At 37.8% G+C, this 15133-nt stretch overlaps 1 protein-coding gene across 1 annotated transcript in view; it reads left to right on the forward strand.

Moving 5' to 3' along the window:
- Nucleotides 1-15133, forward strand: part of HSF2BP (heat shock transcription factor 2 binding protein) — a 107534-nt gene that overhangs the window by 10851 nt on the left and 81550 nt on the right. Inside the window, exon 3 of the mRNA XM_066365906.1 lies at nucleotides 5405-5508. Within this exon, the coding sequence (XP_066222003.1) occupies nucleotides 5405-5508 (104 nt within the window). The remainder of the gene's footprint in view (nucleotides 1-5404; nucleotides 5509-15133) is intronic.

Genomic DNA, 15133 nt, shown 5'->3' on the forward strand with positions numbered 1-15133 from the left:
TACCAGAAAGTTGGAAGAGAAGGGAAGGATTCTTTCCCTACAGGTTTCAGAGGGAATGTGGCCCACTGACACCTAATTTTGGACTTGTACCTTCCAGAACTGTTAGAGAATACCTGTATTTCTGTTCTAAGCAAGTTTGTCTTACGGGTATCCTCCAGTTTTCTAAAGTTTGCATTCTAAAATTTACCTTTCTGAAAGACCTATCTATATTCGTTAGACCTGTTTTTGCTAATTGAAAAATCTGAAGAGAGTTTTTGCTTTTTCAAAAAATGCCCAAAATAAAAATAGTGTTCAGTGTTTGCTTTGCAGAGAGCCTTTACGATGCAGCATGCACCCAGACCAGGGAGTGTGGCCCCACTATGCTCATTGGCTGGGAACCACACTCAGCATCTCAGCTTCAAGCCACCTGAGCTTTCACCTGTGTTAGCATCTGGGCTTTATATCCATTTATTTTGTGCATCTGTTAGCAAGATGTGTCCTAAGGTAATTGCTTCGTCACTTTACGCCTTTTTGGTTTATGAAGGTTTCACAGGAACGCTCTACTTTTGGATAGTGGGAGAAGCCTGTACTTTGTGCTGACAACACTAGGAACCGAATATACCTATTATCAGTAGCTAATTCTAAATTCTTTTCTAAATCTATTAGAGTGATAGAAAGGTAAAAATTAATGGCTGGTAAAAAGCCTTTATTTTGGATTTGAGGCTCTTTCCTTAGTTATTTTGATTAAAACAAAATATTTTATGTTAACATGAAACAACTGATGATTTATTATAAATATGCCAAGTGATAAAGAAAGAATAGGAAAAGTAGATCCTTTTAGTATAGTTTAAATTTCTTTGGTTAGTGTTTTCATTTATAGCTCTCTGTATCCTGCCTATATATAGTTCTCTGTACCTTTGCTGTGAATCAGTTGAACATTAAGAGGTACAGTCATGCCTGACCAGTTGGTGGCGCAGTGGATAGAGTATTGGACTGGGACGTGGAGGACCCAGGTTTGAAACCCCGAGGTCTTCAGTTTGAATGTGGGCTCCTCTGGTTTGAGCAAGGCTCAGCAGCTCGAGCCCAAGGTCGCTGGGTTGAGCATGGGGTCACTCAGTCTGCCATATATGAGAAAGCAATCAATGAACAACTAAGGTGCCTCAACGAAGAATTGATGCTTCTCATCCCTCTCCCTTCCTGTCTGTCTGTCTCTTTCTCTCTCTCTCTGTCTCTGTCACACACACACACACACACACACACACGAGATACAGTCATTCTCATGTTTTTAAATCTAGCAAGAAGGATTATAAAATTTAGAAGATGTACAGATGTTGAAATGTCCTGTGATTTAGATTGTTTCTACATTATTTGTAGTCTGTCTAGGCTACCTGTCATTCAGTTAACAGTTAAATAGAGATTTCTCCTTCATTTTGAATGCTAAAGATTAGCTTGTTTAAATACAGTGTAGGCTGAGTGGTAGTTCCTTCCATGTTCTAATACTGAGGCTGGGTAAAATAATGTCTTGACTATATATAGTATATCATTCACTGTTCCTATTATTTTTGTCTAATTAAAAAAAAGCGCAGAAATAATGTATTCTCATTTTAGAAGAATGAGACATATAATCAAAGTAGTCATGCTATTAGTTAAGGATTAGCAGAAGGAATATATAAAGAAGTGAAATTTACTTTTGTGACAAATATTTATAAAGTGTCTACTATGTGCCACATGCTGTTCTAGGCATTTGGGGAATGTATTAGAAAACAAAACATGAAAATCTGTGCCCTCATGTGTTTTAGATGGCAGACATGCTGTGGGTCAAGTTAAAAATGTAAGGTGGTCCAGCCTGACCAGGCGGTGGCGCAGTGGATAGAGTGTCGAACTGGGATGCGGAAGACCCAGGTTTGAGACCCCGAGGTTGCAGCTTGAGCGAGGGCTCATCTGGTTTAAGCAAAGTTCACCAGCTTGGACCCAAGGTCGCTGGGCCGAGCAACGGGTTACTCGGTCTGCTGAACGCCCATGGTCAAGGCACATATGAGAAAGCAATCAATGAACTACTAAGGTACCACAACGAAAAACTGATGATTGATGTTTCTCATCTCTCTGTGTTCCTGTCTGTCCCTATCTATCCCTCTCTGTCTCTAAATAAAAAAAAAATAAAAAAAATAAGGTGGTCCAAATTTATATGCTGAAGTTCCAACTTCAAGTATTTCACAATGTAATCTTTTTTTTTTTTTTTTGTATTTTTCTGAAGCTGGAAATGGGGAGAGACAGACAGACTCCCGCATGCGCCTGACCCGGATCCACCCGGCACGCCCACCAGGGGGCGACGCTCTGCTCACCAGGGGGCGATGCTCTGCCCCTCCGGGGCGTCGCTCTGTTGCAACCAGAGCCACCCCAGCGCCTGGGGCAGAGGCCAAGGAGCCATCCCCAGCGCCTGGGCCATCCCCTGCTCCAATGGAGCCTTGGCTGTGGGAGGGGAAGAGAGAGACAGAGAGGAAGGAGAGGGGGAGGGGTGGAGAAGCAGATGGGCGCTTCTCCTGTGTGCCCTGGCCAGGAATCGAACCCGGGACTTCTGCACGCCAGGCCGACGCTCTACCACTGAACCAACTGGCCAGGGCCGCCTCACAATGTAATCTTATTTGGAGACAGGGTCTTTACAGAGGTCATTAAGTTAAAGTGAGGTAATTAGGATGAATTGTAATCCCAACATATGATGTGTGTTCTTCTAAAAAGAGGGATTTTGGACACAGGGAAATGTATAGAGGGAAGATGATGTAAAGAGACCAAAAGAGAAGATGAACCCAGGATCATCATAGCTCTCAGTAGGAAGAAACACTGCTGACGCCTTGATCTCAGACTTGTAGCCTCTAGAATTGTGAGACAATAAGTTTCTTGTTTAAATAAAACAAACAAAAAATGCAAGGTAGTTTTGTCAAGAGGTGGCAGTGGCAGTTCTCCCATCTGGCCACAAGGCGGTGGCCTCATACTGTGGAAGGGCACCAGCTTCCTCCAGGAGAGCCTGCAGTTGGTGGGTGTGACATCCGTGATGCTGTCTGAATTCTGTGGGGTGGCCTGTGGTTGAGTCCAATGTTTTAAACCTGTCTCTTTGTTGTGTTAACTTCCAGTGAGGTGGTATACAGCTATAAAGAGGGAGAGATTATGAGATAACCATAATGAATGAATCTTTTGAGTGGTCAAAGTTATTTCCTATAGGTTTTACATATAATAAGTTTATAGAGTTTTAATTTTCTATTTTCTTTACCATGTTTGTGTAACATGCAGTTTAATAATAGAAGAAACATTCAAAAGTTAACTGCAAAAGTTTATGTCATCAATAATTCCTTTTTTCGTTTTGTTTCTTTGTGACCAGTTTGTACTTCTTACATAATTATAAATAACATATATATAAATACATTTTTTCGTTTAGCATTGTTACAAAAGGCAACTACAGTTGTTCCTTGCTTTATCACTGTTCACTTTTCATGGTCTCACTGTATTGTGGATTTTTAAATTGTATATATCTAATTTTGTATCTTGGATTTTTTGCTATATCACAGGATTTTGCAGTGTATAGGTATTTTAATATATTTATTATTTTAATTATTTTTGTGGTAAAATAAACATTTCTAGCCTAAAAAATTGAAAAGGTTTATAAGAGTGTGGGAAGGTTTATAAAGCCTTAATATATATATATATATATATATATATATATATAAATAATAAAATAAATATAAGGTTGCTACTTCGCGGATTTTCGTCTCTCACGGGGTGGGGGTGGGGTTCTGGAACCTAACCTTTATGATAGACAAGGGACCACTGTATGTAGTTTCCTAAGCATAGCACTTGACTGATAGTTGATTTCTTGTATGGCCAGGATTAGTGGGACAAAATAAGAATTCGGGTGAAAGTCATATTGTGGCAATAAATCATAAAAGGACAAAAAAGAAACTGAACGGAGGAGAAATAGTCCATGTTACTTCACCCTAGTCTCTGAGAAACACCTTTTAAAAGAAACTTTGCAAACGAGCATCATAATCTCTGCCTGAATATTTAGCTTTCGGTTTTAATTTAGGGCAAAGGGTCTCTAGGAAATGTAGACTCCGTTTATTCTCCAGAGCTTTTGGGATGCCTGGGTTACTCTTGGCAGGTCCCCTGAGCTCCTTATTTGGTCTTCCCCTTGCCTTCTCTCTGAGACCCCAACGTTACAAAGCCCCACCCCTTGTCTTTTGTCTGCATGCCATTGGAGGAAGTGTCTGCAGGCCACATTTCTCCTCTCTGGTGAAGTAATGTTCCATTTCTTAGGGGTCAGTTGTCTTAGATTCTCTCACCACCCTCTGCTTTTCTGCCCTTTAGCATTTCTATGGCTGGGTTTCTTCAATTACTATCACCTGTTGTTGTGTATTGATTTCATTTAGTGATGAGAAACGCTGTTGTCCTGAAGTCGTTGTCCTCAAAGTTTATTCCCAGACTAGCAGCACCAGCCTCACCTCATAACTTGTAAGAAACAGAGTTTCAGGCGACTTCAATCCTATTAAATCAGAATAGGAGGACTGGACACAGCAGCCTGTGTTTGAAGACATCCTCTAAAGTCTGAGAGTCACTGTGCTCAACTGTATTGCTCCTTTAATCAGAGAAGTGACACCATTAGCTCTGAGCACCTGTGCCCTCCCAATCTCGGTACACGTCAGCATAAAAACTGATGACTTCTCAGCCCTTGAAGTCAAGGCACTTAAAATTTTAAAGTATGCGTTTCTTTGCTTTTTGAATGCCAGTTTTTAATGACACATAATACTGTTTATTTAAAGTGATAATACTTTGATTTCAAATTTATTAACATGGATGTCTTTTGGGATTTTTTTTTTTTGGCTGTTTAAATCATCTAAATGAATATGGTGTAGAGGAAGTATTCCGTAGTCTCTACCTTTCACTATGGCCTTTTCTTGTCTCCGTCACCATGTTCTCACTTTTCCATTGACTACGACTGCAGCTGTCCCATTGAGTCACTCTGCCTGTTGGTGAGACCGGCTTTGTGAATCAGCCCCGGCTGGCACTGTCTACTCACCGAGCTGCCTTCTGCTTTTTCTGGAACAGATACAAGTTTGTACCATGAGACAGTCGGGCTTCTCAGCCCTGCCTCTAGTCCTTTAAATACATACTTTCTTACAGCCTGAATATAAGTTTGGCAGTAAAGTGAAGTCTTAAAAATGCAAAACATAAAACAAAAAAAAGTGCTTCTTACTATGGGCTAAAAACTGATGAAAACTGAAAAAGCAGGACTTTAAAAATATTGATTATGCAAGGACTTATGCAAATACTACGATCTAAGAAATCAGTGTACGTTTTCCTAAGAGAGCAGGCAAAATGGATGCTTAAGAGAGATTAGTGATTTGAAAAAGTGTGCATTTATGTTTCTTTTTTCTAGACCTGGAAAGGAAGGAGCAAGAATTAGAGCAACTGAGAATGGATTGTGCGCACTTTAAAGCCCGCCTGGAGACTCTGCAAGCCGACAGCATGAAGGAGAAGAAGGTACATGCTCACAGGCTGCTGCCTCCATTGCCAGCACTGTGGCGGCGTCCACTAAGCGGTGTTGGCAACAATCTTTCTAGCCTTTAAACCTCAGGAAATTGTATTTTTAAACATATGTATTATGAATGGCCTGGAAAATAGTTGAACACTTAGATTTTATAACCATTTAATGTGGAGATTATTTACTTGGTCGCGTACTGTTAATTAAAAAAAAAAGATTTTATTTATTGATTTTTAAGAAATGTTAAGAGAGACGAGAGAGAGATAGAGAGAGAGAGGAAGAGAAAGAAAGGGATGGGGGGGTGAGCGGGAAGCATCAACTTATAATTGCTTCTTGATGTGCCTTGATGGAGCAAGCCTAGGTCGATGCGTTATCCACTACACCACCACCGGTTAGGCAGTCACTTCCTGTTAATTTTTAGGTTTAAAAGACCATTCCAAAACATAAAAATTCATAATAAAAGTATTAAAAACTATTGTGCACATAATTTATAATCAGAGGTAGAGATATTAAATCAGAAATATTTGTAATTAATTTAGGGGCTCATTTACTAATATTTAAAAATAACCAATTTTATTTATTTATTTGTATTTTTCTGAAGCTGGAAATGGGGAGAGATAGACAGATTCCCGCATGCGCCGGACCAGGATCCACCCGGCACACCCACCAGGGGGCGACGCTCTGCCCACCAGGGGGCGATGCTCTGCCCCTCCAGGGCGTCGCTCTGCAGCGACCAGAGCCACTCCAGCGCCTGGGGCAGAGGCCAAGGAGCCATCCTCAGTGCCCAGGCCATCTTTGCTCTGATGGAGCCTTGGCTGTGGGAGGGGAAGAGAGAGACAGAGAGGAAGGAGGGAGTGGGAGTGGAGAAGCAAATGGGCGCTTCTCCTATGTGCCCTGGCCGGGAATCGAACCCGGGTCCCCCGCTCGCCAGTCCGACGCTCTACCGCTGAGCCAACCGGCCAGGGCCCCAATTTTATTTTAATATTAGAGGAGACTAATAACATTTCTTAAAAATTTCACCTTATTTTTACTTTTCGTATGGAACAAATTATTTTTTCTGTAAAGTGAACTATTCTGCAACTTCTGCTAAAATTTGGAGCTTGAATGTATTCTTATTTTTGAATAGTAAAACAATAATTGTACGAATAATAACTAGCTATTGTATATTGTTTACTGCATGCTGGCAGGTGGTCAGCAGCTGTCCACGCATCTTACTTGCTTCTCCCAGCACAGCTGGGCAGCAGGTACTACAACTTACAGGAATGTCCCCCTGCCTGTGTACTAATCTTTTTATATAGTCTTCTAACCATGAAGGAATTCTGAATGTGGGTGCAAAGTTTTCCAGAATGGGGGGATTTTGTACAGGCTTTAATATTGAGCAAGTAGAAAAGGTTGGAGAAAGAGTTTTAGTCTCAAAACTGAGTTAGATGGATCATCATATATTGCAAGGTGAAATTTTAGCTTTGTCACACTCTACTTAGATCATGATAAACTAAAATGGCAGTGTGGTGAATTGGTACTGGCTAAAGCATCATGGTCTGAAAGAAGTTGACCAACAGGCAAGAAGGAATTTGATCAATTTGTTAACAATGCAATCTATTGGTTCAGTTCTTTCTTAAATTGCTGAGACATTCTTATTAAGGTTGAAGCTTAAATTGCACAGAATCTTCAATTTCCTGTTTTCTTTTTAATTGAAAACATAGGGAAAAGCATGTTTTGTTGGCATATTAGTTGTAATGCACAAAAATAAGCCATTCTGCTAAAGTGCTGGCACAGAGGGAGAAACGAACAGGGTGAAGCAGCTATATCACCAGCATGTTATTGCCCTCACACTAGATCTTGGTTAAAGTGGGAATATCTTAGGTTAAATTGTTCCCAGTTAAGTTTGCTGTTTAGTTGTTCCTCCACAATAATACAAGTTTGTGTAAAAAGGCCGGACCTCTTGCTGTGGAGAACTGGGAGCTGCCTTTTCTGTGGTTTCTGTCCAGGTCTGCACAGACCATGTGCCAGACTTTGGAAGCTTATTTTAGAGTTGAGGAACCAGGAAAGAATCCAGGGGCCAGTAAGTTCTTGAGTGTGGGTGGAAGTCGTTAGTGAAAAGCGGAAGTTAACTGAATCCAGTATGGAAGAAAAGATTGGATAAAGTATGGACTCAAATTCATGAAGCTGCAGCGCCCAGCCCCCCTAGAGAATGGTGACTGTAACAAGGAAAACTGGGTTCCTGACCTCAGTTGTGATGTCTCCTCAGTGATAATTGAGTCAGATCAGTGGAAGAGGCCAGCTGGGCTTTGATGTGATCTAAGGGGCTGGCCTGGAAAGCCCTGGCAAAGCACCCTTTGAACCCTAGAGAAGAAAGCGCCCAGCTTTCATGGTGTAGGTGAAACTGTCGGATAGTGTCTGGCTGACTTTTTAAAGGACTGTGCTGTCACTGTAAGGTTAGAGGAGGCTTTCCACAGAGCACCTGCTGGTGGACCTTTTCAGTACCTGGCTGGCTTTTCTGTACGTGCAGAGATCACAGACAATGTAGTTTCCCTGTGTTGTTGAGGAGCAGGCCTTTCAGTGGTTTCCCTGTGTTTCGTCCTCTCTTGTGTTGCTTCCTTATGGCATGCACCTTTCCCAGTCAGTAAACTAACTTAAGAATAGACTGCCAATTTTTTGTTATCTATATTTTTAATTTGGTAGGAAAGAATTACTACTTTTATGGTAATAAAAAAGAAGTTGTTGCAAACTTTGTACATCATTACAGAAAATGTTTAAAAGAAAAATTAACTGATAGTGTATTTAAAATCAGAAATGAACTATAGATTTTTGAAGGAATCTTGAAAATATTATGCTTGATACCCTATTATGTATCAATATTCACTTTAAGTAGTTAAATATATGAGGGTTTGATTACTGTTTATTTTAAAACAGCTTTATCGAGATATATTTTGTATAACACAAAATCCATCTGTTGTACAGTTGAACGACCATAAGTGAAAAAAAAAATTACCTCTACCTAAGTCCACACCTTACACCTTATATACAAATTAACTTAAAATGGACCATAAACTGAAATGTAAAATGTAAAAAAAAATAATTAGGAGAAAATCTTTGTGATGTAGGCCAGGCGAAAAGTTCTTAGACATAGCACATGTACACACACACACACACACACACACACACACACTCACACACACACACACACACACACACACACAATACTGTATTTCTCCATGTTTATGATGCTCCCATGTATAAGATGCGCCTTAATTTTGGGGCCTGAAATTTGAAAAAAATGTATTACGTAAAGTTATTGAACTCAAGTTTTATGCATCATAAAATTCATACAACTTCTTATCACTGTCAAAACTCCCATCCATTATTAGCTTGTCCTCATTTGTGTCTAATGATGAATCACTGTCTTCAACAATGAGCGCAAAAACAAGCACGAAAAAGCAGGAAATGCAAGTAAAAAATCTACAACTTGTATAAGATGCACCCAATTTTTAGACCCCAAATTTTTCAGAAAAAGTGCATCTTATACATGGGGAAATACGGTACATGAAAGGAAAAACCATGAAAGCATTTAGTCTCTACACCATTAAGTATGATTTAAAATAGACTTTTTTTTTTAATTTTTTTATTTTTTTAATTAATAATTTTATTTTTTTAATGGGGTGACATCAATAAATCAGGATACATATATTCAAAGATAACAAGTCCAGGTTATCTTGTCGTTCAATTATGTTGCATACCCATCACCCAAAGTCAGATTGTCCTCTGTCACCTTCTATCTTGTTTTCTTTGTGCCCCTCCCCACCCCCTTTCCCTCTCCCATTTCCCCCTTGCCCCCGTAACCACCACACTCTTATCAATGTCCCTTAGTTTCACTTTTATGTCCCACCTACGTATGGAATAATGCTGTTCCTGTTTTTTTCTGATTTACTTATTTCGCTTCGTATCATGTTATCAAGATCCCACCATTTTGCTGTAAATGTTACGATGTCATCATTTCTTATGGCTGAGTAGTATTCCATAGTGTATATGTGCCACATCTTCTTTATCCAGTCATCTACTGACGGGATTTTTGGTTGTTTCCATGTCCTGGCCACTGTGAACAATGCTGCAATAAACATGGGGCTGCATGTGTCTTTACGTATCAATGTTTCTGAGTTTTTGGGGTATATACCCAGTAGAGGGATTGCTGGGTCATAAGGTAGTTCTATTTTCAGTTTTTTGAGGAACCACCATACTTTCTTCCATAATGGTTGTACTACTTTACATTCCCACCAACAGTATATGAGGGTTCCTTTTTCTCCACAGCCTCTCCAACATTTGCTATTACCTGTCTTGCTAATAATAGCTAATCGAACAGGTGTGAGGTGGTATCTCATTGCCGTTTTGATTTGCATTTCTCTAATAGCTAAAGAAGATGAGCATCTTTTCATATATCTGTTGGCCATTTATATTTCTTCCTGGGAGAAGTGTCTGTTCATATCCTCTTCCCATTTTTTTATTGGATTGTTTGTTTGTTTGTTGTTGAGTTTTATGAGTTCTTTATATATTTTGGATATTAGGCTCTTATCTGAGCTGTTGTTTGAAAATATCATTTCCCATTTAGTTGGCTTTCTGTTTATTTTGTTATCAGTTTCTCTTGATGAGCAAAAACTTCTTAGTCTGATGTAGTCCCATTCATTAATTTTTGCCTTCACTTCTCTTGCCATTGGAGTCAAATTCATAAAATGCTCTTTAAAACCCAGGTCCATGAGTTGAGTACCTATGTCTTCTTCTATGTACTTAATTGTTTCAGGTCTTATGTTTAGATCTTTGATCCATTTTGAGTTAATTTTTGTACAGGGGGAGAGACTGTAGTCCAGTTTCATTCTTTTGCATGTGGCTTTCCAGTTTTCCCAGCACCATTTATTGAAGAGGCTTTCTTTTCTCCATTGTGTGTTGTTGGCCCCTTTATCAAAAATTATTTGACTATATATATGTGGTTTTATTTCTGGACTTTCTATTCTGTTCCATTGGTCTGAGTGTCTATTTTTCTGCCAATACCATGCTGTTTTGATTGTCGTGGCCCTATAATATAGTTTGAAGTCAGGTATTGTAATGCCCCCAGCTTCATTCTTTTTCTTTAGGATTGCTTTGGCTATTCGGGGTTTTTTATAGTTCCATATAAATCTGATGATTTTTTGCTCTATTTCTTTAAAAAACGTCATTGGAAGTTTGATGGGAATTGCATTAAATTTGTATATTGCTTTGGGTAATATAGCCATCTTGATTATATTTATTCTTCCTAGCCAAGAACAAGGTATATTCTTCCATCTCATTATATCTTTTTCGATTTCCCTTAACAATGGAAATATATGATAAACCATCAGCTAACATCATATTAAATGGCACTAAACTGAAGTCTTTCCCCCTTAAATCAGGAACAAGACAGGGTTGTCCACTCTCTCCACTCTTATTTAATGTGGTACTAGAGGTTCTAGCCAGAGCAATCAGACAAGACAAAGAAATAAAAGGCATCCATATCGGAAAAGAAGAAGTAAAGGTATCACTTTTTGCAGATGATATGATCCTATACATCGAAAACTATATAAACTTATATAGTTTTCATTATATAAGTCCTTTACATTCTTTGTTATGTTTATTCCTAAGTATTTTATTTTTTTTGTTGCAATCGTGAAGGGGATTATTCTTTTGAGTTCGTTCTCAATTGTTTCATTGTTGGCATATAGAAAGGCTATTGACTTCTGTATGTTAATTTTGTATCCTGCGACCTTACTGTATTGGCTTATTGTTTCTAGTAGTCTTTTTGTGGATTCTTAGGGGTTTTTGATGTATAGGATCATATCATCTGCAAAAAGTGATACCTTTACTTCTTCTTTTCCGATATGGATGCCTTTTATTTCTTTGTCTTGTCTGATTGCTCTGGCTAGAACCTCTAGTACCACATTAAATAAGAGTGGTGTATTACGTTAACCGTTTTACATATGTTGAACCATCCTTGAGATTCTGGGATGAATCCCACTTGATCATGATGTATTATTTTTTTAATATGTTATTGTATTCGATTTGCTAGTATTTTGTTTAGTATTTTAGTATCTGTATTCATTAGAGATATTGGTCTGTAGTTTTCTTTTTTTGTGCCATCCTTGCCTGGTTTTGGTATGAGGGTTATGTTGGCTTCATAAAATGTGTTTGGAAGTATTGCTTCTTCTTCTTCAATTTTTTGGGAGACTTTGAGTAGAATAGGAACCAAGTCTTCTTTGAATGTTTGATAAAATTCGCTGGTATAGCTGTCAGGGCCTGGACTTTTATTTTTGGGGAGGTTTTTAATGGTTTTTTCTATTTCTTCTCTACTGATAGGTCTGTTTAGGCTTTCTGCTTCTTCTTGACTCAGTCTAGGAAGGTTGTATTGTTCTAGGAATTTATCCATTTCTTCTAGGTTGTTGAATTTAGTGGCATAAAGTTTTTCATAGTATTCTATAATAATTCTTTGTATATCTATGGTGTCCGTGGTGATTTCTCCTCTTTCATTTTGGATTTTGTTTATATGAGTTCTTTCTCTTTTTTCCTTGGTAAGTCTTGCCAAGGGTTTGTCAATTTTGTTGATCTTTTCAAAGAACCAGCTCCTTGTTCTATTAATTTTTTCTATAGTTTTTCTGTTCTCTAATTCATTTATTTCTGCTCTGATTTTTATTATCTCCTTTCTTCGGCTGGTTTTGGGTTGTCTTTGTTCTTCTTTTTCTATTTCCTTAAGGTGGGAAGTTAAGTGGTTCACTTGGGCTCTCTTGTTTGTTCATATATGCCTGAAGTGATATGAACTTCCCTCTTATCACTGCTTTTGCTGCATCCCATAGATTCTGATATGTCGTATTGTCATTTTCATTAGTCTGTATATATCTTTTGATCTCTGCGCTTATTTCTTCTTTGACCCATTCATTTTTTAAAAGTATGTTGTTTAGTTTCCACATTTTTGTGGGATTTTTTTCCTCTTTTTTGCAGTTGAATTCTAGTTTCAAGGCTTTATGATCAGAAAATATGCTTGGTACAACTTCAATTTTTCTGAATTTGCTGATGTTGTTTTTGTGGCCCAACATATGGTCAATTCTTGAGAATGATCCATGTACACTGGAGAAAAATGTATACTCAATCACTTTGGGATGAAATGTCCTGTAGATGTCTATCATATCCAGGTGCTCTAGTGTTTTGTTTAAGGCCACTATGTCTTTGTTGATTCTCTGTTTGGATGACCGACCTAGAGCCATCAGCAGTGTATTGAGGTCTCCAAGTATGATTGTATTTTTGTCAGTTTTTGTTTTAAGATCAATAAGTAGCTGTCTTATATATTTTGGTGCTCCTTGGTTTGGTGCATATATATTAAGAATTGTTATGTCTTCTTGATTCAGTGTCCCCTTAGCCATTATGAAATGGCCATTTTTGTCTCTGAGTACTTTTCCTGTCTTGTAGTCAGCATTATCCTATATGAGTATTGCTACACCTACTTTTTTTTGGATGTTATTTGCTTGGAGTATTGTTTTCCAGCCTTTCACTTTGAATTTGTTTTTATCCTTGTTACTTAGATGAGTTTCCTGTAGGCAGCATACAGTTGGATTTTCTTTTTTAATCCATTCTGCTACTCTGTGCCTTTTTATTGGTGAGTTTAATCCGTTTACATTTAGTGTAATTATTGATACTTGTGAGTTCCCTATTGCCATTTTATATCTTGCTTTCTGTTAGTTTTGTGTCTTGTTTGATCCTTCTCTTTCGTTTTTCTATCTTTTGTTTTTATTTGGTTGTATTCCATACATCTTTCCTCTGTTGCTATCTTTTTTATCTCATGTGCTTCTGTGGTGGTTTTTTCAATGGTGGTTACCTTTGAGTAATGAAAAGGGTCCCTACCCTGTTCATTGTAGCAAACTATTTTGTGAGTACTTTTGCACTCCATCGTCCTTTGCTACTGTTAATCTCCATCTTCTCCCCCTCTTTCTTTTTGTTGTTGTCACAGTTTAAATTTGGTTTTATTATGTTCTTCTTGGAGCTTTTACTTGTGGCTCTGTTTTTTTTTGTTCTTTGTATCTGATTGGAGAACCCCCTTTAGTAATTCCTGGAGTGGGGGTTTTCTGATGATAAATTCCCTCATCTTTTCTGTATCTGTGAATGTTTTTATTTCTCCTTCATATTTGAAGGATAGCTTTGATGGGTATAGTATTCGTGGCTGAAAGTTCCTGTCTTTCAGGACTTTAAATATTGGGGTCCACTCTCTTCTAGCTTGTAGAGTTTCTGCTGAGAAATCTGATGATAATCTAATGGGCCTTCCTTTATATGTTGTATTCTTCTTTTCCCTGGCTGCCTTGAGAATTTTTTCTTTGCTGTTGGTTTGTGTCAATTTCATTATGATATGCCTTGGAGTAGGTTTGCTGGGGTTAAGAAAACTCGGAGTTCTGTTTGCTTCTTGAACTTGAGGCTTTAGTTCTTTCCACAGGCTTGGGAAGTTCTCATCTATTATAAAATAGACTTTTTTAAAGAGACGTTTTAGGTTCACACCAAAATTGAGTGGAAAATACAGAGATTTCCCATATATTCCCTGTCCACACTCATGCATTATCTCCCCCATTATAAACATAAGTATGGATTTAGCTGTAGGTTTTTCTGTAGTTGCTTTTTATGTTAAGTTGAGGCAGTTCCCCTTTATTCCTAGCTTGCTGAGACTTTTTATCATGAGTGTGCATTGAATTTTGTCTGTTTTTAGAACATTTCTGTCACATATCTGTTTGTAGTTAGTACCTGCTCTCTTGCCCAACTGTAGGCAACCACTAATCTGCCTTCTGTCTCTATAGTTTTCATTTTCTAAATATTTTATAAAAATGTATCATACTATATGTAGTCTTTTGTGTATGGTGTAATGTTTTGGAGGCTTATTGATGTTAACTTATATCATTTGTTCCCTTTTTAGTGCTGAATAGTATTCCATAGGTTGGGTAGACCACATTTTCTTTATCCACCAGTTGATGGATAAAGTTAGATTACTGCCAATTTTTTACTATTATGAATGCTGCTATGAAAATTCATGTACAAGTCTTTGTGTGGACATATATTTTAATGTTTCTTGGGGAGATATCTAGGGGTAAAAGGGCTGGATCATATAGTTGAACATATGCTTAACTTTCTGAGAAACTGCCGAACTGTTTACCAAAGTGTGTATCATTTCATATTCCACACAGCAATGTATGAAGGTCCTACTTTTCCCATATTCTTGTGAACACTTGGTATTGTTGGTCTTTTGGATTACAGCTATTTTACTGGGCATATAATGGTATCTCATTATAGTTTTACATTGCATTTTCCTCATTACTAATTAAGTTGAACATCTTTTCAAGTGCTTATTATTAATATATAGAATTTATTTGGTTAAATATCTATTCAGGTCTTTTGCCTATTTGTACTTGGATTGTTTCTTGTTTTTGAGTTCTAAGATTTTCTTCATACAAGCATTTCTTAGATAAATTATTTGGAAATATTCTCTTTTAGTTCATAACTATCTTTTCATTTTCTTAAAGTTATCTTTTTATGAGTAAAAGTTTTAAATTATTATGTTCAATTCTTTTTTTTAATGGATCATGATTTTGTTGC

This window comes from Saccopteryx leptura, chromosome 2 (assembly GCF_036850995.1).
Source record: "Saccopteryx leptura isolate mSacLep1 chromosome 2, mSacLep1_pri_phased_curated, whole genome shotgun sequence".
In the NCBI taxonomy this organism is placed as follows: Eukaryota; Metazoa; Chordata; class Mammalia; order Chiroptera; family Emballonuridae; genus Saccopteryx; species Saccopteryx leptura.